The following is a 25,609-nucleotide window of genomic DNA, read 5'->3' on the forward strand; positions in this document are numbered from 1 at the left end:
ATTGTAAAATGAATTCGAAGGGTTCAATTATCATATATTTAAAGGGATCATCTAACAGATTCTAAGTTTTAGTTATAGACCCTGGTGTATGTGGTGATTAAACAGACAATGTAAGCAGGATACTTTGTAACAAAACAGGAATATCTTTCCTTAGTTGTTTGGATAGTACATAAAAACAAGGTCCACCTATGGACACACTGGCATGCATGTAAAGTAATCCTTGACAGTTGGAAATCGATGGAGAGTTGGCAAAAACACCAGTGTTTGGGCAATATTCTCATTCCTAACATTGCACATGTGACCATATCATTGCGGCCTGCAATGGGTGTTATGATACAATAAAATCTTATCTTATCTTACCTTATCTTATCCTGCTTCAAGACTGCATCTGTTTAATACAATATTTGTTGATCTACAAGGTTATTTCAGGTGACAGATGTACCTACATAGGTCATTACAGTGATGACTTGTAGACAAGCATTGATTGACTTAAATGTATAAAAATTGAGAAGAGTGTCTATAGTTTGAGGATAAGTTAGGGCACAAAGCTTCTGACAACAAAAATGAGTTCAACTTAAGAATGGTGTCAGTTTCAGGTTAACATAGTCTACATATCCCAAGGATGATAAAATTAGCTATGGATTGATATATACTGATGTCCAAAAGAAAGTATACACACTAAAAGTATGACTAAGTTTTGTTTAGATTCAAAACATTTGATAAAGCTTTACTGAGTTTATCTCTTGCATCCAAACTCAACATTTTTAAGCAAAATAAAAATGTGAAACAAATTGACATTCTACCCAAATACCGTATACCATGGAAAAACGACTTTGGTTGATGCAGCACATTAGTATAGTTGGAAAAGGACCAGCAATGGAACAATGTAGGCCTGTATGGGGTTAGTGTACGAGGTTGGCATATACGAGGTTAAACCTGCGGTCTATATAGATCAGGATGGTTAGTAGAGAGTTGAAATTTATAAAGTAAAATGAGAAGTATACCTATATGCTACAATATATTTCATTTTCAAATTTAACAAATAATCAAGAGACGTCATAAATTTCGTGAAACTACAAAAATATGTGCTAGATACCAGAATCTGTTCATCACCCACATTTTCTGTATTGCATGTTTGGCTGGTGGCCGGATTCTATATTTACTTCAAAATATGAATTAATTTGTCATGCAGTTAATTGTCCCCCGCCGTCCGTCCGCCACACTATTGGGGACACAATAACTCTCCTTCTAATTGAGCTAGAATGTTCAAACTTTGTGTAGGTGTTTATTAGGTCAATGCCTTGATGGAGGGTAAGCAATTTGATTGGTTGATGCTTTGGAACACGATAACTTGAGTTCTAATTAAGTGAGAGTGATGATGAGCATTTTCTGCTCAGGGTAAGCAGAGCGAAAAGCAATTTGATTGGCTGAGACTTTGGAACACAATATAGCTCCCCTTCTAATTGAGGTAGAATGTTCAAACTTGGTGTAGGCGTTCATTAGGTAAATGCCTTGCCTTGATATAGTTTGATGATAAACATTGTCTGCTTACGGTAAGCAGAGATAAGCAATCTGATTGGTTGATGCTTTGGGGCACAATAACTTTGTTTATGATTAAGTGAGAGTGATGAAATGAGTATAGATTCATTATATCATTACCTCAACTAAGTTCGATGATAAGAATTTTCTGCTTAGGCTAAGGAGAGATAAGCAATTTGATTGGTCAAGACTTGGTCAAGACTCTGCTTTTAATTGAGGTAGAATGTTTAAACTTGATGTAGATGTTCATTAATGAGTTCAATGATTAACATTTCGAGCTAAAGCTAAGCAGAGCTAAGCAATTTCATTGGTCAATGCTTTAGGAAAAGATAACTTTGATTTTATCTGATAGAGAGTGATGAAACTTAGTGTATAGTTGATAATCAGTTTGATTGCTTGATATTTTTGAAAAAAATAAATGTGCGATAAATTAAAATGTGTCATCTATTTATTTTGGGATTTCGGTGGGGGACATCAGCCCCACTGCTGGCTTGTTAATTTTATCGATAACACAAGCGTCTACGGAAGTAGTTTGATATTTAAATTTATTCTGCTTTGATGGTTTATCTATGGAACAATAGGTTCTGAGACTAGTTTCTACTGAGTTATCCCTTTTAAGATACTCTCTTGAACCTAGCAAATCAGGAATGTCCCTTTATTCCAAACAATAAAGTTTTGTCTGGATCAAGCTGCGAGAAGTTTGCCAGAAATGTTGAATTTCACCTGACGATCATGGATGTTACATTATGTGAGGCAGGTGTGATATATCTCAAATCTATGATTGTATCCAAATGATTAAGGGTGTATGACCTTGGCAAAATTCCACGTTCAAACACAACCAGGTGTATATGATAATATCTGATATTGTTAAAGTTCAGCTGGGGTGTGGTGTTCTACTTTATGTAAACAATAAAATAACATCACCATAAGGTGATACTTAATACTGAAAATGATTATGAAATATATGTCATGTTCAAACAGTGATAGATTCTGTATAATTAAAAGTGAAAATCTTTGTTCAATCAAATAATGTCTGTGTGGTTATATATTAGTGTATGTTTACTGCTATATGGACAAATTATATATGTTCAGAAGACTACATCAACATTGACTAATAAATAAAAGTGTCCATGTGGTTGATTTAATATATATGACCTAATTATCTGTATAGGATTAGTATATCCTTAAAAATAACTAATTAGATAATAAGTGTGTACTTACATGTAGTGGTAGAAGAAAGGTGATCTGTTTTAGTGATCATGAATTAATTAAAATAAACGATGAAAGTAATTGGAGATAATAATCACATATGAATTGATGAGGTAATTAATGAGCTGTGTATAACAGTTTATATTCCTTTTGTCACTGACCTAAATACTTCAATAACTAGATTATAAGATCTACCTGTATATACATGTAGGTGTATTAAATGGTGTCGTTGAGCAATAGCTGCATGATGGGTGAGTAAGGGATTAATTTTGGGTTTCATGGAAATCACACATGGCCGGATTTACCTTTTGAAGGGACCTGGACAATTTAAGGGGGATGGGCTGAATTTCAGAGCAAACCTTAAAGCCTAATGTATGAATGATCTCACATTTCCTGACAAACTGATTGCACTATAAACATATAAATGTCTACCAGCAGAGTTCAAGCCAAAGTTGAAATTAGGTTATTCCATGTCAAGTGGGTCAAGTTTAGAAAGTTGGAAAATCGCCCCCCCTCCCCCCTCCTTGAAAAGATCTGGAAAAAATACATGTTATTATACATGTAAAAACTGGAAATTGTGCAAAATTTGTGGTCTGTAGCTTGAAAATTAATGAAACAAAATATGTATCAATAATTTACTTGAGTTTTGGTTATCTTGTTCTTACCTTTCTAGTGAAGGTATAGGGCTCAAATTTGGTAGTCTTAAAGCTTACTGGTGAGTGGTAGGGTTCGCATGCTACATGGCCATTAAAACCCGAAAAAATTTGGTGTAATTGTAAATTTTCTGGATTTTGTATTGCTCCAGGACCTACAAAGTAATCTAGAGATTGCAATTAGCACTAAGTAAGAAACATATGAATACATATCAGTCTTCACTAGATTCCCAGAAAATTGGCCCTGAGTATGGTTTCAGACACAAATGTTTGAAAATTGCCTCGTATTTTCGAGCCGATAGAACCCGGTAGATGAGCACCTAAAATTCTGAAACTTGGTGGGGTTATAGTTTTTACTAATGTCTCTAACATATGTTAAAACCATTCTTGTCCCATACCATCTCAATATTATCACCCAATGAGCTGAACCGTACCCCCTTCGATTTTGCTGAAATTTGTTTTATATGCCTATTAGGGCTGAAAAAGTTGATATTCCAAATTTTAGCTTGAACGGACTAATGGTTCCTGAGAAACGGTCCACCCAATTTGGGGGATTTCGGCCAAAATGGACGTGGCCGTCATTATTCAAATGACCATAACCCAGTAACCGATAGGTCAGAATTGTTGGAATAAGTTTAGCTCATTTTCAAATCTAAGGTTATCCAATGGAAGTTTTAATCTTGTACTAAGCCCAAAATATGTGGTGACCCCCTAAATGAGAGGGTGCTGGGACATTTGTCCAATTTTGACCTACCTAGATACAGGACTGGGATCAATTCCTTCCAGATTTTACGTGGTGGGCCTCACAGGAAAAAAACGATTTAAAGACAAAAACAACGAAATGTATGGGGGTTGGGTGGCCGAGTGCACTAAAACATACTTTTAGGTCCATCATGAGCATGGTTTCAATCCCAGACTTGTACAAGACAAAGTGGATGGTTACTTGCCTTACTGTGTGGGTTTGCTCCTACCTCAGACACTTACCGGTACACTTACATTGCTCAATTGAATAGTCTAGAACATCTGGTAACATTTCTCATTTATTTGGTAATTATGTTAATGTTATAGCAATTTCCAGTGTACTTTAAATTTAGTGCATATAGTAACCACCAAGGTATATGGGCCAACCCAGAAAGATTAAAATAATGGTCTCTCTATCACTAATTTATTATACTCTATATATTGATATTACTAGATAAAGAGGGACAACTGTCACACACTAGTCTACTTGATAGGTATTTTTCAATAACATTACTTATAATTTATGGTAAGCCTTTGATAAATAAGATATTTGATTAATGAATCACGATTAACCTGTGAGAAGACCAAGCCTTTATTAAAGAGGCATTATATGAGCTATAGAGAAAGAGCTGCCCATTCTTGCTATAATATTTTCAAAAAATTAATATGTATAACATTTCAATCAAATTACTTTATTTTGGACAAAGTTATGAATGGCTACTTTTATCATATTTCAGACAGAGGATGCAATTAAATTTGTATTACTTTTAATTCAAATAAGATATTTAATATATAAGAATGTATAACTCTGTTGACAGATTTTGGCAGTCTCTGTAAGTTACTTTTTGGATATTCGAAAAATTTTGATTTGGCCAGTCATTTTAGGATTTTGCCATTTTTAGCATTTGATGCAGATATTGCAGACATCAGCTGATCTACTCAGTATCTAAGCCATCCAATGATCTAGAGACTTGATTATTGGCTGGTCATGTGAATAAATGTCTAAATGATGATATATAACATTTGAAGCTAGAATTGTTGCATAATACCTCTTTAAGAAAAAACTGAAGTTCTTTGGTTCGTGAGTCAGTGGGAAAAAAGGATTATTGGGGAGGTTGAACTATTTGGCTGGAAGTCACAAATAATTATCAGTGATATCTGTAAGGACTGTAAGGTATATTATGTATATTGATGTGAACCTTAGGGCCTCTATAAATAAAGAATAAACTACTGTAAGTAACGAGTAGCTTGAAGACATGATTTTACATACGGTACATATAGGTGTTACAGATAGTATACACCACACCTTTACCACACAACATTTACCTATATTAAATATACAAGTAGCAGTTCTAACTCAAAATCAAATGGAACTTGATACAAATCTTTAGTTGCCATTGGTTACTATTTATTAGATGTTTTTGTGAAAGAAGGGGAGAGATAGGTGTTTATATGAGTCAGACTGTCCTAACCACTGGCTGATGATTCACTTTATACAGGTGACAGGTAATAACAAACTGTAGGGTGGCACTAACTTCTAGTCATAGACACAGTGACCTGATATACTTATTGTTATATTGTTCTTTGTCTCTTATACAGATTTGTTCATTTTCCCCATTAAATGAGAAGTTTGATAGAACAGTAAGCATACCATGTCATTTGCAATGGATTCAATAGCACAGTTAAAAAATGTTATTAGGGTCATGTCTGGATTCTTTTAGTTTTTAGTATCTTGTGAATGCTCACTTTACCTACAAATGAATGAATATGTGACAACCTCTGTGGACTGCTCGTATCTGTGGGGATATGTTTCATTGCCTGGCAACCTACCTCTGTCTTTAAGACTTATTTCATTTGGTAAGACATATATAGCTTGTGTAATGCAAATGATTCAGAAGTAATAACTAAAGTCACAAATTAACTTCTAGTCACATATACAGGTAAACTCACCTGACCTGTATTGTTTTAGTAGATGTATAAACATGACTAGGTATACCTGTATTCTCGTTAACACAGGTATTATACACTTTGTTTTATTATGTACTTTAACCATTTAGCATGTATTGAAGTATTTCTAGTGTATAATTGTGTACTGAACAGTATTATAAATATACCGGTAGTTGTTCAAGTTTTGGATATTTGAAAAAATATAAGAGACCACATAAAGGAGTGTAAAGAGTGTATAGGTCTGGAGTTTTCTAATCGTTCTGACTTAGTGTGTGTTTTAACTGTCTAAAACGGTTATGTAAAGTTTAAAATGTCTCCAGTTTTCCTAGATGTTGAAATAGACCTTCTCTATTAATGGGATGTATATATTGAGTTATAACAGTAACTAGATTTTACAACAAATATCGTCAAGACCTTGAGCTTTAATATTCTGTAGTGGTATTATCTTGATAAGTTTCTAATACAGGTAGATTTTGTAGCTTTGTTTACCTGGGTTAAAGATACTTTCCTGCATACAAACTGGGTGATTTGATGATATATTTGGACTAAAAACATATTCAAACTAATTAATCTATCAAAATTTTGCTTCAAATCCTTCTCAAAACATTGTATTTCTGAGGGAATACCCCTGCTATAAAATATCTATTAAAAGAAGCCATGTTTGTGTCACGTGACTTGCTGACGTGGTACCTAGCAAGGAGAATGGATTGCATATACAAGACGATGTTGTCTTTAATCACTGTCCATTTATCGTAAATTTCGAAGCCTAATTAATTCTCAGAGTATCCACTGCCCACGTCATTTTCTGTGGACAGAGTGGGCGATAGCCCTGGAAATCGATTTCAAGAGATCTAATGATCTTCCAAACAAAGATTTCGAAATTATCACTGTGAACTTTGTTGCACAAGTTTATTTCATTGCTTTTACAAAATTAAAATGTTTTCCTTTCACACATTCCTCAGTACTAGGCCCTGTACAATCAAGTTAAATATTCACATTTATATTTTCAGCTTGACTAATCCATTTGAGGTATAAATTCATTCTTTTCAATTGGTTAATTTTGTGAGATAAAACACTTCTATGCTACATGTATTTGATTAAGTTTTATTTTTGTATAATTTCAGGTACCAGAAGAATTGTCTATTGTTACAGAAATACCTGGTGAAGAATTCTATGATGCTGTAGATCATATATCTAGTGACTTGATAAATAGGACTATAGACACAAATGCAAATATATCCAGTGATAAAATAGACATGGGGCGGAAGGATAAAAGTGAGAATTCATTCTCTGAACAATCTGATGAAATAATCATTGAAGATAAACGAGCCTTGCTTAATAATGGTGCCAACTCAAGTTCAAACAATTCAAATTCTAGATTAACGATGGATTTTAAATTTAGTGATAAAAAATCTAAAAATATAGATAAAAAAATAAACCTAGATGGAAAGGTGCCAGGTGCCGCTGAGGCCATAAACTCAACACCCACAGCGAAGGGGACAGACACAGATAAAAGCTTAGCAAAGAAAGAAAAACGGAAACGAGACAGAAAGAAGCGAAAAAAGAACAAAAAAGATCGCACACTCGAGTTGAGTGAAGATGGAGACGAAAAGGAGAATAGTTTACGAAAACTTGATAGTTCTGAGACAGATGTCAGCGAAAAAGATGAGATATCTAAGGAGAAAGGAACTGGAAAGAGCAAGCGTAGAAAAACATCAGACACAACATCAACTGCTTTGGAGGCGAATTCTCCTTCGTCAGATGTGATTGTAAATTCAAAGGGTTGTGATTTGGAATTAAAAGATGGTAGTGACGGAGGTGACATAGACTCAAGTGATCAAATTATTTCTAGTTCCTCAGAATTTAAAACTGAATCTCAGGAAATTTCTAGTGATTCTGATATATTAAAAAGTGATTCAGAAAATGTTCAGGATAATTTCTCATCAAATTTAGGAACTGAAGATGTTTATGAAATAAATTCTGGGCAATCTGTGAATAAAAAGGATGTAGCAGACGATATTGTTAAAAAAATAGATAATAAATTAGAAAACTCATTAACAGAAAAAATGGCTATTCCAACGGAAAATAAGGATTTTCCAATTGATAATAAAGATGTTGAATCTGGTAATAAGGATATTCCAACTGAAAGTACAGATATTCTAACTGAAAGTACAGATATTCTAACTGAAAGTACAGATATTCCAACTGTAAGTACAGATATTCCAACTGGAGGTAAATATGTTCACACTGAAGGTAAGGATGTTCAAATTGATTGTCGAGAGTTATTAGAAAGTCCTGAAAGTTCATCCAAAAAATCCTCAAAAAGAAATAGAAAATCTAAAAACAGAAATAAAAGATCTTCTACAGGTTTAAAGGATGTAGCATCTGTATCTGCAAGCCAAGATATGAAAGAACTACCTGTATGTAAAGAAGGATTTTCTGTCACAAAGGAAGAAACAACTGCAATCAAGCAAGGATCACCTGTCACCAAGGAGGAAGCGTCTGTCACCAAGGAACATAGGTCTCCCATCAAGAAAGGAGTACATGCTTCCAAGGAAGAACAATCTGTTATCAAGGAAGAACCATCTGTTACCAAGGAAGAACAATCTGTTACAAAGGAAGAACAATCTGTTCCAAAGGAAAAATCATCTGTGACCAAGGAAGAACAATCTGTTACCAAGGAAGAACAATCTGTTATCAAGGAAGCGGCATCTGTTACCAATGAAGAAGTATTTGTCACTAATGAAGAAGTATCTGTTATTAAGGAATCGGCAATAGAAGAATCTGAAAAGGAGGAAGCAGTATCCGAAAAACCAAAAGTTGTACCAGAAGACTGTATGAAGGAAGAAGCAGCTGAAATATTTGATGTGAAAGATAATCCACATGACCTATCAGGAGTTCTAGAGGAAATTATTACTCCAGACAATGAGGAAATGATTCATCTATCTAAAGGAAAAGAGACAGAAGCATCTCAGGGAGTTAATAAAGGGCAGTTAGAAATATCTAAACCTCTGGAAACATCAAAACAATTGTCAACAATAGAACCATCATCTTCATTATCAGTAACAGAAACATCAGAGGAAGCAAAATCAAATGAATTATTGGAGGTGATACAGATGTTTTCTGACTTATCTTCTCAGATGGAAATAACAACAGCATATGAAAAAGAAACATCAGTAGATAGGAATTCCTCTGATGTTCCGAAAACACATTCTGATCCCAGTGTCCTCTTGTTGTCTATTGATAAACAATCAAAATCAAGTGACGTCTTGTCTAAGGAGGTAAATGATTTGTGCAAAGACACTGAAATGTTAATGCCCATTATTGAAAGTGAATTTAGGAGTCAGTTAGTGAAATGTGATACCGAAGATTCTATCGTAAACTTTGAAATTAAACCATTAGAATATCAAGGTAGTTCTGTTGATCTGGAACGTAAGTGCTTTGATTCAATCATTACAGAAAATGTCAAAAATGCTCCAAAATCCTCTGAAGCTGCCACAAAGGAAACTGTTGACGTTTGTGTAGGAACATCAGAAGCTGGCATGGAAACTGTAGATGTTGGCACAGAAACCTCAGAAGCTGTGATACAAACTGTAGATGTTGGCATAGGAACATCAGAAGTTGTCAAAGAGAGTAGTGATGTTTGCACTGAAACATTGGAAGTGTTCAATGAGAGTATTGATGCATGTACAGAAACATCAGAAGTTGTCAAAGAGGGTATTGATGTAGGCATGGGAACATCAGAGTTTGCTATGGAAACTGCAGATGTTTCTGTGGAGACATCAGAGGTTGTCATAGAAACATCTGATGTTAGTATAGAAACCAGTGAAGATGAAGAAAAGATAATGGTAAGTTGACTCTTTGATATGTTATTTTTCTGTTCAATTACATCATCCTTATCCTCATCATCGCCAAAGGCCCTACCCATATCTGTTTTAAAAAATAAGACAGCATTTAGAAAGAGCAGCCAAATTGAATTGAATTTGTATATTTCTAAATGTTGTAAAGTTCTTGACATTTATAATACAGTAATGAAATTTGACCTGTGACCTAGAATTTACATTGAATACAAAACAATAAAAACTGTAAGGTAACAATAAGAGTCATTAAGCCAGCTAAGGACAGATTATAATCATTATAATAATCTCATGAATTATCAACGACTTGTGGTTCACCAAGAACAAGTTTTAAGGTCGTCATGAAATGGCTACATGAAATGAAATGAAATGGGTTTTAACGTTCGACTACTGTACCTTTCATGGGGCCTTTTCTACAGGTATTTCCTTAAGTTTTGTATTGTGGTTTGTGACTGCAGTGATTGTGTGGTGCAGACAAAAGCCTCACAACTAGAATGCCCTGGGTTTGAAACATAGAAGAACATTTGGGATTTTTGAAGCCTGGTTCCTACTTCTTGTGGGTGGCACATGTGGGGCTGTCAATTAAAATGTCTTTTGTCATTCAGATGGGACAAAATTGTGGTGAAATAAATATTAGTCATGTTAGTCTTAAAATGACCTAATTATTGTTATGGCAAGACTGTTAACCCCACTCTACTTTATTTTAGTTCACTGCAGATAGGAAGGTTTATGGCCATCATGACATGGTTGCTTTCTTGTAGAGCTTGAACCTTAGGTAAACAAAATATGTGTTTCCTGAATCGATACAACGGCTTGTTCCCCCCATGTTTGTACCGTACCATAAAAGATGTCAATATGTAGTGCCCATGTCATCTTTATACAACACAGTAGATATCATTATATACATGTACGCCATATAGCACCCCACAGCACAGCCCCACACATAAACCTTTACCAGACCTTGGGCGTTTTACTTTATACTCAAATAAGTATCATATTTGTACATGATCGCATATGAGATTTTATATAGAATTAAAATGAGGTTTAATGTCTTACTGTTCTGCACCGTCTGGGCTAATGAAGACAAATTTATGCCATACAGTATGCAATGAGAGAAACTTTTCATGGACAACGGCACTACAGCCTCCTCTTATATTGAATTTCAAATGTCAAGGGCTCTTTTACATGCATGCCAATGTGTACAAAAGACCTTGGTTTTTTCTACGCCCACATTGAAGCCTATTGATTTTCAGCGATTTTCGATTATTACTGTCAGAGTTATGGCCATGAGACGAAGAAGCCTATTGATTTTCAGCGATTTCCTATGATTACTGCCATAGTTATGGCCCTTGATCACTTAATAAAATCTTGTAGGCTAAAGTTAATATCCGATTTAAATTTATACACAGTGTTTAAGGACATGAGATGAAGAAGTCTATTCATCTTCAGCGATTTTCAATAATTACTTCCAGAGTTATGGCCCTTGATCCCTTCAAAAAATCTAAGGTCATGAGACGAAGAAGCCTATTGATTTTCAGCGAGTTCCGATAATTACTGCCCTCGATCACTTCAAAAAATCTTGTGGATGCTCTAGAGGCTAAAGTTAATATCCGATTGACTTTAAATTTATACACAGTGTTTGAGGTCATGAGACAAAGAATCTTGTGACGCTCTAGAGGCTAAAGTTATCATCCGATTGACTTCAGATTGATAATTACTTCATGAGTTGTTACTCTTAATCAGATTTTAGTGTATTATAAATGTTTCATTACCCAAAAAAGTAAAAATATGCGACAACACTTGTTGACTGCCCGAACGATTTAGCTGCCGGGGGCGTATGTTTCGTTGCCTGTCAACCTATCTTCATACTATCCGAACAACTATATGTTATCCATTGAAAGGCCCTCTATCTTGCACAACTGACAATGGGGAAGCACACAGGAAAATCCCAATTAACTTTCTTGGCCAACACCGGGATTAGAAAAGGGTGTCTAAAAAAGACCCCAAAACTTTTGTATTCCTTTTTTATGTTAATGTAACTCAATAAGTCTAAAAAATCTATTTTTGAATCCTAGCGAATATACTGACATTTCCATTATTTATGTAAAATATTGGTCTGTTAATAGCCAAACTTTAAAAAGAATTTAAAAAATATTAAAACTTGAAGCTAGAATACACAGATTTATAGTGAATAGACATATTTAGGAGCCACAGTGGCTCAGTGAATATATAGTGCTGGCAGGGACATCCTCTAGTCATATGGATAGATTGTTTGGCGTACACGAAAAAGAACGCCTGGCAGCTGGAATCCTATGAAGATTAGATGGTAACACCGCTGTCTGGGTAAAATTTCCCTCATAGCATATGCATAAAGCTCAGTTAGTGTAGAACAGTAGAATGTTAAACAGTCATTACATTTAAATAAACATTTTTAAAGTCAATATAAATTGAATAGAAGAAATAGATTTATAGTGAATAAAACAAATAGATTTGTAGCGAATAGAACAAATAGATTTGTAGTGAATAGACAGATAAAAAATACAGTTATTTATTTCATTTAAGAAAGACTTTGTGAAAAAATGCCTATTGATTTTAAATGATTTTGTTGATGAGACATTACACCTCATTCCATTTCTACTGCTAAAGATATCTGTTTTCAAGTGAATTACTGAAATACCATATCTCAGTCCCAAACCAATCTAGTTTGTATTTAGTAGACAAAAGCCTCTTTCTTGATTTTTTTTACACACCCACATGGAAATGTGGTTGTATACATGTATGTATATTTCTGTCATCCCTGTCCATCGTCCACACCGTCTTGTGAACACTCTACAGACTACATTTATCATCTGATTGTTTTGAAATTGATATATGTTGTTTACATCAGTGAGATGAAGAATCCTATTTAATTTCAATTATTTCTGTAAATTTCTATGGAGTTATGGGCCTTGTTACACTTTGTTGAACCTTGTGAATGCTCTAGCGACAAAAGTTATAATCCGATCGGTATGAAATTAATATGCAGCATGTTAATTAGCATGAAACGAAGAAACCTATTGAATTTCAGCAATTTCCGTTAATTATGTCTAGAGTTATGGCCCTTGTGAACATCCTAACGACAAAAGTTATCATCTGATCTGTAGGAAATTTATATGCATCATTTAGATTAGTGCAACGAAGAAGACTATTGAATTTCAGCAATTTCTGTTAATTTCTTCTAGAGTTATGACTCTTGTTGCACTTAGTTGAACCTTATGAATGCTCAAATGACAAAAGTTATCATCTGATCTGTATGAAATTTAAATAAAATGAAGAATTCTATTGAATTTCAGCAATTTCCGATCTGTATGAAATTTATACACATCATTTAAATTAGTGACACAAAGAATCCTATTGAATTTCAGCAATTTCCAATAATTACTTATAGAGTTATCGCCCTTGTTTAACTTTGTTGAACTTTGTGAACACTCAAATGATGAAAGTTATCATCTGATCTGTACGAAGTCTATATGCATCATTTAAATTAAAGAAACAAAGAATTCTATTGAATTTTAGCAATTTCCAATGATTACTTCAAGATTTATGGCCCTTGTTTCCCTTTTTTGAACCTTGTGAATGCTCGAATGATGAAAGTTATCATCCGATCTGTATGAAATTTATATGCGTTATTTAAATTAGTAAAACGAAAAGCCCGTCAAATTTTAACAATTTCTGTAAATTCGTTAAGGCTCTTGATTCATTTTGTAGAACATTGTGCCCCCTAATTATCTACAAAAGATTTAGCTGCTGTGGGCATATGTTTCATTGCCTGGCAACCAATTTTTATACGCCCACATTTTCATATGGACGTATATTGTCGTCGCCCCTGTCCGTCCGTCCGTCCACAATTGTTTGTGAACAGTCTATAGGTTACAATTTTTATCAAATTTCAATGAAACTTGAAATATAGGTTTATCACCCTAAGATCTCGGTTCCTTTCAATGTTGGCATCTATCGGACCGTAACTTCATGGATTATGGCCCCTGATTGTACGAACACTGTAGAGGTCACAATTTTTATCCGATTTTGTTGAAACTTGAAATGTAAGTTTATAACCCAAAGATCTCGGTTCCTTTCGATATTCACGCATATCGGACAATAACTTCCTGAATTATGGCCCCTGATTGTACGTAAAAACACGTTTTTTGGCTTGTGGACCCTATAGAGGTCATAATTTTTATCCGATTTAAAAAACTGTATTATTATATCACCATTAAACCCTAAGGACGGTATATCAAGATGGTGGACCCTTTAGAGGTCACAATTTTATCCGATTTTGTTGCAACTTGAAATGTAAGTTTATAACTCAAAGATCTTGGTTCCTTTTGATATTTGCGCATATCAAATTGTAATTTCCTGAATTATGGCCCTTGATTGTAGGAAAAATCACTTTCGTTTTAAGCTTGTTTTCTATCCATCTCTCGAAAATGTGGGCGTATCCTGCCTGGCAGCCGCTGGTTTTCAATTGGATTCTTAAATTTATCAATGAAGTCCAACTTTAGGTGTAGTAAGAGTGATACAATCCTACACTTGGACAAATAACAAATGATTGTTGGCAGTAATGAGAAAGCAGACTGTATAAATAATGTTTGCTGACCAAACTAAAGAGTTTTTAATCCCTGTAACTTGTTCTCAGGTTATTTTTCACAATTTCTATCTTTCTATTGTTCAAAAGATGTAGAGTTTATAGGATGATAAGTTGAATGGGCTATTAACTCAATCACCGATGTTCTTAAGTGAGTTTTACATTAATTTGACGACAAATTTGTGGGATTGTTTACAATCAAACAATCAAGCTTATTTACTTCCATTTGTTTTCTGGGGAAATCAACAGAAACCATTTATTAATATTATTATTCTTCATCAGAGGGTAATGTACACAGAAATAAAACACTCCCTGTTTAATGTGGGTTGTATAAAATATGTACTCATGATCATATAGGTTTAGCTGTTTTAACATGGCTCATATCAAGAATTGAACAAGTAGAGCTAGGCTATTGGTTGAAATCATCATTTGAAATTTTAATGTTAGATTATGAAATCAATGGGGCATAAATTAATGGCAGATCATGCAGGGTACAAGCAACATACGTATGTCAGACCCCGAACCCTATTTACAATACAATCCATGATAATAATGAAAAATAGTTGATACACCATATACAATAAACGCAATAATGTTTAGTAGAAGATGAAAGCGGTATCTCTTTCAATAGAACACTAAACGATGTTAAGGTTACAAAGAGGTATGTTATTCAGAACATGTCATGACGGTTTTGTTCTAATTTAATGTAATGTATTAGTGGATTGAACTGTTGATAAAGAGGGAAAAACGGATGAAAACAAACAACAATATGTTGTGGACAGCTACCGCAAATATCTTCACACCAAAACCTTAAGTAATTAACTAATAACATTCCACCATGTTTCTTTGTTCTCAGATGGTTTCTACTCGTTGTTAAATGTGTGTGATTTACAGAACAGCCATGTTTAAATATTTACTAGTGACCTCAAACATAGCATTTGTAACTTCCAGAACAACCAGCACTCTGTTAATTTTACTTGGAAAAAAAAATTATGGGAGACTAGGAATTGCACTAAACATGCTTATAATTTGTTGAAAACATGAATAAAATTTGTTGAAAACATGAATAAAATTTCAATAATGCTTATATACTATTCAAAAAAAGTAGGGGATATTTGATTTTTAAGTGTTATTAAAGTCACCTAATGAAACTGACGAAGAAACAAATGACAAAATGAAATGAAGTTCACATTCATCGATTTATTCCAAATGATCGTTAGACTAAGTAAGGCACAGACTGACCATTATAAGGGTAAAATGATACCCGGGGTCAAACAGCAAAGTTACCACAGCATCACAACCAAGTCAGTAACGGGTAAATCCTCCTCTGTTTGCCAAACAAGCATTGATCCGACGTGGCATACTTCTAATGAGACGTCTAAGGCCATTTTGGTCCAGATTGTCCCATTCCTGTTGCAACGCAGCAGCAAGTTCTTGGACATTGGCAGGACGTTGTTGACGTAACCTCTGTCCAAGCATGTCCCAGACATGCTCGATGGGGGAGAGGTCGGGACTCACTGCTGGCCAAGGTAATGTGGTGATGTTCTGTTGTTGGAGGTAACCTGTAACGATTCTGGCCCTGTGACATCTTGCGTTGTCATCCTGGAAGATGAAACGGCGGCCATGACGTCGTGCGAACGGCACAACATGGACTGCCAAGATGTTGTCCCGGTAGTACTGGCCTGTAACACGCCCTGCAACAACATGTAAAGCCGTTCTTCCAGCAACAGTGATGCCTCCCCACACCATAACAGAACCACCCCCAAATCGATCATGTCTGATGACGTTAACGTCTTGGAAGCGCTCGTTTCGACGACGCCACACCCTCCTACGTCTGTCCAAAAAATCAACAGTGAACCTTGACTCATCTGAAAACATCACATTGCTCCAGCGTCGATTATCCCAGTGTTGACGATCCCTACACCAACGACGTCTTGCCTGAATGTGATGATCTCTCAAACAAGGGATCACGCGAGGACGTCGGGCGCGAAGGTGACCCCTATGCAGTCGATAACGAATCGTCTGGCCACTCACTCTCACACCAGTGTCTGTTTGAAGACGAGCGCTGATCTGATTTGCTGTGATGACACGATTTCTCAAGGCCAAGGTACGGATAAATCGATCCTGGGCTTGAGTTGTCGCCCTTGGTCGACCTGAGCGGGGTCTGTCCTGTACAGATTGTGTATCACGGTATCTGGACCATAGCCTGCTTATGACAGACTGAGAAACATTCATCGTCCGCGCCACAACCGCCTGTGTTGTGCCGATCTGTAGCATGCCAAGGGCACGTAACCTTTCATTTTGGGTAAGCCGACGCATATCAAAATTTGTTTTCTGGTCACTAAAACAATTAAACTGATGTTTCCACCCTGGAATTCAATGCCACAATAACTGTAACATTCAAAGTCAGAGTCGTGCAAATCTTGGGTTGGACCCCCATGATGATCCCAAGCATCACCTGCATTCCATGCGGTAGCTATTGGTCCGTTTGGGCGTCACATGTAACTGGAAATGTTTCTTCTGTTAGGTTCTATAGTGACTTTTTTCGTAGTCATTTGCATATTTTAGTATTATGCCCCCAAAATCAAATATCCCCTACTTTTTTTGAATAGTATATATGAAAATATGCAAATATCGTAAATAACATAAAAAAAGACATTTTTTCAATATTTATGTTAAATATCATCCAGAAAAATCAAAACCGTGACATATCGCGGTTTGTTCATTTTTTCGATATTTTTCTGAAGACAGTTTTTGTATGCCCACATGGAAATGTGGGCGTATATTGCCGTCGCCCCTGCCCGTCCATCCGTCCACAATTTCTTGTGAACGCTCTACCTCCAAAAGTTATTATCCAATTGTTTTAAAATTGATACATGTCGTTTACATTAGTGAGATGAAGAAGCCTATTTAATTTAAATAATTTCTGTTTATTACGTCTAGAGTTATGGCCCATGTTTCACTTTGTTGAACCTTGTGAACGCTATTATGCCAAAAGTTATCATGCAATCTTTGTGAAATTTATATGCATTATTTAAATTAGTGAAATGAAGAAGCCTCTTGTATTTCATCAATTTCCGTTTATTATGTCTAGAGTTATGGCCCTTGTTTCATTTTATTGAACCTTGTGAACACTCTTAACGCCAAAAGTTATCACCCGATCTTTATGAAATTTATATGCATGATTTAAATTAATGACAAGAAGAATCCCATTGAATTTCAGCAATTTCCGTTTATTATGTCTAGAGTTATGGCCCTTGTTTCACTTTGTTGAACATTGTGACCGCTCTACCGCAAAAGTTATCACCCGATCTTTATGAAATTTATATGCATGATTCAGCAATTTCTGTCTTTACGTCTAGAGTTATGACCCTTGTTTCACTTTATTGAACCTTGCGAATGCCCTAACGCCAATTAAAGTTATCTCCCGATCTTGATCTTTATGAAATTTTATATGTATGATTTAAATTAGTGAAACGAAGAAGCCTGTCAAATTTCAACAATTTCTGTAAACTACTTACAGAGTTGAGGTCCTTGTTTCAGTTTTAGAACCTTGTGAACCCTCAAACAACAAAAGTTATAATCTGACTGTATGGAACTGTCTTGTAAAGTCCCTCAATTACCTACAAATGAATAAATATGTGACAACCCTTGTTGACCGCTCGGACGATTTAGCTGCTGTGGGCGTATGTTTTCTTGCCTGGCTACCTATCTTTATTTTTGTGGCGGTTTTGTATCGAAAAAACGAAATATCGCCCAGCTCTAATCTGGAGTCAGTGGCAAGTTCTAAATGTGGACACAGTATAAGCTTTTCACGGATGAGATGAAGAAACCTATTTCATGTAGTTTGCGTAATTTCTGATAATAACTTTGTGGAATCTTGTGAACACTCGTGAGTTGTGACGATAGTTATCATCTGGTCTGTTTGATATGCATTATTAAAATTAGTGAAGCAAAGAAGCCTATTAAATTTCAACAATATCCATTATTTACTTATAGTAGGGTTGGGGCTATCAGCCACATTTTGGTTTTTGCCTATCAATAGTCACTATTTGAGAGGCGAAATAATATGTAGTTTTCATTTTCGATCGGAGCTTTGACCTTTTTGACTTTTTAGTACGGGGCAGCGCCATTTTCCAAGATGGCGGCAATAATTCCTCGTTTTTTCAGAAAATCATGGATAACATAGTTAGCGTACATTTTAGACCCCATAAATGTATTATGTTTGTATAGGAAATCGACCTCACGTATTCATTTCTGACGTCAAATTTGTTCTATGACGTCATATGGCAACAATTGACGCCATCTTGCTCCTGCAAGTCTATATCGTCCGTGACTGATTTTTTCCTAATTTCGACCAAATTTTTGCTCAGTTTCCATGCCAGAGTAAGTTTTTGCGATTTGTAGTTTTTCGGTGAATGTCGAAAGTAGATCTAGTCAGAAATGATTGGTGCCGCGATGACAAGGAGCCTCAACCAGAAGTGCCTCCTCGATGAAGTTTATTGTCATGAACCCGTTTTTGTTTCCGGACCGAAGCTACCAACTGGTAAATTTCTCATCGGTCGAATGCTACACTTGTGTGGTAGATCAGAGAAGGGTAAACGGAATACCAGTAAGGAAGGGGCAAGTCTTATTGTTGCTAAGGAAGTAAGAAATGACTGGGTTAATAAAAATGTATATCCTATGTACGAACGTGGAGCGGCGAAGCGAATAAATGACGTTTACCAAAAGTTTCTAGAGTTCAGGAAAACCGAAAATAATCGCACGAAAAATAAAACTCAGGATTGGGTGGAAATGGTGAAGAAATTCAACGACGACATGACGAAGAGGGCATTAGATATTCGCTGTGAAAACAGTAGGTACGAGAAGGAATTCGAAAGACAAATTGGGATCCGAATGACGCCAGACGATATAGCCTTTTACGAAGACAATTGTCATAGTAGCTACGTGGCAACCTCCTCCACAACCGTACCTATAAACTGGGTGAAGCAGACGAAGAGAACGGAAACGCGCCAGAAAGCAATGGATAAAAAGCGAAGCGAAATGATAGAATCAGAAAAAAAGACACTCGTTTTTTACAGCAAGAAGAAATGAGGAATGCGTTTGAGACAATTCAAATTGAAAATGACTCTACGATGGAATTTGCCTGAGAGATAAATGATAAAAAGCACTTCACCAGGTCATCGACATTGAGTACAGCGTCAGAAGAAGATTCTCCGACATTTGACAGCAAGACATTTCCAACGTTGAAGATACGATCTAGTCGAAAGCACCTCAATGAGTCTTTGATGAGATTCCTTGTACAGAGTCTTTCGAAGTTCAAAATGACGACGTCTGATTTGATCGGGATAACAGTTCAGTTAGCCAACACGGTGTTCGGCCAAAATTGGAAGGAATGTCAGACAATAGAGGATGAATATAGTAGCGATGAAGAGGAAGAACCAGAAGAAATCCAAACACCCACAAAAAGGAAGCATAAATCAGCAGACTACACGTACGTTATGCCAAGCAGAAAAACTATCATGGTATATCTGGAAGATGCCTCGTATATGAACCTAGAAATGGTCGCCAATCATATGATGAATAAAGGTGATAATGTGGTATCTGTTGGGCTGGACGACACAACTAAAGCAGCGGGACACCGAATAATGGATGTGAAGACTGATCATATTACTGTATCGGGACCAGGAATAAAACGGAAGACCTTCACTACTGGACTGGTAGAGAACATCTGTCATGGCGGGAAGGAAGGTGCTGACGCTTACAATTTTAAGATAAATAGTCTAGCAATCCTGGCCGATACTACACCCGATGAAATGAAAAGTCTGGTTGACTTCTGGATGACGGATCGGGCAGCCGACTGTAAACTCCTCTTCCGTAATTTTGGCGTGCAGGCTGAACAAACACTCAAGTGTTGTGCCCACATAATCCTGGGTGTGGATAACGCTGTCGACAAAACTTTTCGGGAAGCGGAACAAAAAAGTCGGACTTTCCCAACTGATAGAGTGCGACCGAATTCTGAAATCTGCATCATCGAGCGTGCATACTGTAGGACTGATTGCAATATCAAAACTTCTATCGCCATCTCACGCTTCTCATTCTGTGTCCCTATATGGGGACTTCACGGACTGGATGCGGATGAAATGGTACAAGAATCAAGGGTTTCGTGGATTCACTGCTAATCGTTTCGGTAGGATAGCAGAGCTTGCCAAACAATTCCTGCTGATGAGAGAGCAAATCCTTGAGTTTTTCGATGAGTACGTGGACGCAAATGCCAACAAACTCGTCCTGACAGTCTCAACATTCATTAGGAGCCAATGGTTTACGTGCTGCACTGAAGTATATAGCCTTATTGGAGATACGATCATCTTTCCTATAATGTCGAGATGACAGAAACTGGGTTGGAGTCAGAGATTTCTTCAGAGAGAAAATCGCCAGACTCGCTGTACTCTCAAACAGATTCTCAGAGACGAAGACCGGTAAAGGAAATCTCATCGGAATGGTGATGAAAGAGATACTGGAGACAATAACAAGACAGTTGGCAGAGGTAACTTTCTTCGACAACGACGCGGCAGATTTCAGCAAACTAAAACACGAATTTAGGGTGTGAATCGCAATTTGCAAGACTCGACAATCAAGTCCGTTACTCCGGCGGAATGACCACTGTGGGTCTTATTCAAAGAAAAGTATTGTTGCCACGAACGTGTTTCTAGTTGAAGCAAATTTCATCAGCTCAACAGACGAAGAGAAACGAAAAAAATGGAAGTGGGCACGGCAGTCGGACGAAGTTTTAAAAGTTAAAAAAATTGAAAAGGACTTTCTTGAGAATGTTCGCCTGCTGAAAGAGTTAGCGCTGCGAAAGAAAGAAGATTTAAAGAAAAAAAAGACATCACAGACGTTGGCTGCCCTGGAAACTTGTAAGAAGCACGGCGGTCCAGTGACGGCTTCCAATGTACAACTACTTGACCGACTCAAAGATAAAGATCTTATATCTGAAATAACGTACTTACATGCAACAGTCGCACCGGATATACGGCAAAAGCGTCACGTGATGGTGGATAATGGGAGATACCGATTCGTTACGTTCAGTAGAGACGAACTGATTCGATCAATTAAGGACGTTGTCAAGCCAGAAAGCCAAGTACATGATGATATAGACAATCTTTTGAAACTCGCACTGGGCAATTATACGTAAGACAAAGATGTGCTTCCAACTGATTATTCGAAGATGAAACATGAATATCATAAATGTAAATAATAAATAATTCTCAATACTATGACGTGTTGATAAAAGTGTCTTCTTGGGGTTATGGGATTCGGTCGGTAGTTAACAGCGTCGTGACAGCTGATATAACAATATGTACAGTAGCTGTTTCTTGTTTGAAAGTTGCGAACTCCAAGTAAGTGTGCAGACAATGTCGTCATGAATGACATTGTATGAGCCCACATATCGAGTCTGGCACCCCAACCGTGTCAATCAGAAAAATATTCAGAGCCATATACCGTTCACAACTTTAAGTTCGTCAATCGAGTATTCATACAACAACAAATAACCAAGGTTTAGGTCATTTTAGGCCTTATGAGTCACACGTGATGTCATAGGACGAATTTGAGGTCATGAATGAATTCGTTGAGGTTGATTTCCTATACGAACATAATACATTTATGGGGTCTAAAATGTACCATAAAGGCGTTATCCAGGGTTTTCCCAAAACTCCAGCTAATTCAGCCGCCATCTTGAAAAATGGCTCTGCCCCATAGTTAAAAAAAATAAAATTCATGGTTTTCATCAATAAAGTCGTTTTAGACATAGTTTTGCTTGTGCTAATGCGACTATTGCATCGACAAATGTGATTGCCCCAACCCTACTTATAGAGTTATGGCCCTTGTGTCACTTTGTAAAGTCTTGCGAATGCTCTAGTGACAATAGTTCTCATTCAATATGCATTGTTCAGATTAGTGAAACACAGTAACCTTGAATTTCATACAGAGTTAATTATGGCATTAGTTCACCTCATAAAATCTTGTAGTTGCTCTATTTAATTTATATGCTGTGTTCTGATGAATGAAATGAAAAATCCTATCAAATTTCAACAACTTGTAAAGTTCTTGTCCTTTAAATTATGCCATAGAATTTTGTTGATACTATATATACATGTACAATATAAAGATTTTGATTTGAAAAATCTTGTGGACGCTCTAGAGGCTAATATCCTGTTGACTTTAAATTTATACACAGTTTTTAAGGTCGTGAGACGAAGAAGCCCAATGATTTACGATAATTACTACCAGAGTTTAAGGTCTTGAGACGAACAAGTATATTTATTTTCAATAAATTTTTATAACTTGAACATCTAAATCCATGATTTTAAATGTTTTGTATACTAAACGTTAACATGGGGCAGAACTAAAAGCCAAACAATTTCTAATGATTTTCAGATAATTACTTAATGAGTTGTTACTCTTAATCAGATTTTAGTGTATTATAAATGTTTCATTACCGACAATAGAAAAATATGTGACAACTCTTGTTGTCTGCTTGGATGACTTAGCTGCTGTGGGCATATGTTTCGTTGCCTGGCAACCTATCTTTAATTTCTAGGAGAATCAGGGAAGATGTAGGAACACTAACATTTTATATTCTCTTGGAGATTGATATCGTACATATTAAACAATATTTTGATTGAACGATTATTGTCGTAGGATTATATTCTGGTAACTAGGGTTACAAGGTTTCAGGAGGTAATTATGATAAAAGATTAATATGTTGTCAGTTGGCTTTGGGTTATAAAATAACATTGAATAGTTTCAGATTTCTGAGGGTATTAAAACTTATTAACTGTTTCTTGGATTACTTAATATCTTTCATTACACATAATATGTCATTTTAAAGGTATAGTGACAGTGGGTGTGCATGGAGTGGGAAGCAACAAGAACTCACTAAAAATGTTACTCTAAATAGAATTCCAACTCTTTTACTAGCCAATAAAGAGAAAATGGACTTGACAAATCCAGGGATTCTTCGCTGCTTACAGCAAAATTCAAACCTGTGATTAATGTTAATCAATTTGAACAATCTTGTGGACAGTCTAGAACAGTGGTTCTTGATGTGCAGTGACCAAGAAGCTCATAAAAAATCAAATTAAACATCAATAAGATAATAATCATAAAATTAAAACACTGTTTGATGCCATGGTTTGTCCTCAAGCTCACAGTAGAATAGAGACTTTAAAGAGCAAACTTTGTCCAAGCTCAGATTTTGCATTAAATGTGATTATCATCAGATAATATTTTTATTCAACCGAATCTTGAAATTCTAACTTTATACAAGTCGTCTTAACACCAATGAAAATGTAGAGTTTACTAACTTGTCTTGTACTCTTGTTTAGATATTTTTATTTCAATCTAAAAGTTAAAATAGTTAATTTTGAAAATTACATGTTAAAAAAAATGAAATTATGTCTAATCATATGTAACAAAATACTACCTAAATTGAAATATTTACTTTTAGCATGAAGAAGTTAAACTTTACAAAAATTTCCGGAACTTATTGACTGTATTGAAATTATTCAGTGTATTCTGTATTGCAAAATGATAGTTAATAACTAGCTATGATTCTTTTTCAGATAGGAAAACTTTTTAAAATAACATTTAAAAACAGCGACAGTAAAGGTACTCAAAATTAAGTATTACAATGCTTACATTATTAATTACCGATTACATTTGAGCTCAATTGGTGTGCTGCCCTAATTTCAAAACTCCATTAAGAGTGCCTTAGTGCCAAAAAGGTTGAGAACCACTGCTCTAGAGGTTAATGTTACTAATTAACTTAAAAGTAATGTTCATGCATGAGATGAGGAAACCTATTGATTTTCAACAATTTTGGGTTTAATAATGTCAGAATTATGGCCTTTGTTCAATTTCGAAAAATCTTGTTGACTTTGTAAGTTGTTACTCTTGATCAGTTTTTAGTGTCTTGTGAATGCTCCAATTACATATAACAGAATAAATATTTGTGGACTGCTCTGACATAGCTGCTGTGGGAGCGTATATGACTTGGCTGACAACCTATCTGAGGCTTCCTGTGTCAATAGTGGAGCACAACATTGGTTATATCTCAACACCAGTTTTAACCATAAAATTAACATATAAAATATAATGAAATCAACAATTTTATTTTTCATGCCAAAATCAAAGTAATCTGGTCATTTTAAAGATCTGTTATACACACATACATGTATATTTTGTAACATTTGATTCTTTGTTACTTCACTTTTTAAGACCGTGCCTAATAGAATTAATGACAGATATTTTCTCTTGTGTGACATTTAATTCATTCATCCTGTGTCCCTTAAATACATGTACATTCTGTGGTGTATATGGATTGTTATACGGTATTTAAGATCATTATTGATCCAATTAGCAGACTTTGTTTGATGTGTTTTAAGATAAATTATTGTAATTATCTCCCACCTTTCGAAGTGGGTTTGGACTCTCATTTCTATCTCTCACATTCGGCCTGTTTCCTTCAACTCAAGCGTATCTACCATTTTTATTTGAAGAACTTTTATAGTTTGTTTCGGTTAGGTAACTCTTGAATATATTCTTGGCACTTAGAATTAACTATATGATGGCAAAACTTCATTTGCAGATAGATATCTGTTCATAAGCAAGATCTATTTGAACTTTGTAATTATCTGACATTTTCAAGGGAAGAGGTCTGTTAATTTTTGATGTAAAAATGTGCAGTTTGTTAGTTAGGACTGCATTAAGGGTTGATTTGCTACCATACTACAGTGTTTTTAAGATCTGATAGTTCCAGTGTCATTTTAACACTGTCAGTGTCAGTTGGTAAATATTAATTGCAGGAAATTTAAATTGATTTATCTCTTTATCAGACGATGTTAGATGAATGTGTGCTATTTCTGGGTTTGCTGTAGATATGTCTTTTTTCTCCTTTTTGACAAATTAGACTTCAATGAAAAAATTTATATTTACATATTCCTCATCAAAATGAAGATCATGCCAGTTTTTGATAA

The 25,609-nt window shown here is 35.5% G+C and overlaps 1 protein-coding gene across 3 annotated transcripts in view; it reads left to right on the plus strand.

Annotated features, from left to right (window-relative positions):
* Window positions 1-25,609, plus strand: part of LOC126831101 (uncharacterized protein PF3D7_1120000) — a 108,691-nt gene that overhangs the window by 48,265 nt on the left and 34,817 nt on the right. For all 3 annotated transcript variants that reach the window (XM_050561746.2, XM_050561729.2, XM_050561737.2), the window contains exon 2: window positions 7,214-9,937. In XM_050561746.2, coding sequence (XP_050417703.1) covers window positions 7,214-9,937 — 2,724 coding nt within the window. The remainder of the gene's footprint in view (window positions 1-7,213; window positions 9,938-25,609) is intronic.

This window comes from Patella vulgata, chromosome 1 (assembly GCF_932274485.2).
Source record: "Patella vulgata chromosome 1, xgPatVulg1.2, whole genome shotgun sequence".
Lineage (NCBI taxonomy): Eukaryota > Metazoa > Mollusca > Gastropoda > Patellidae > Patella > Patella vulgata.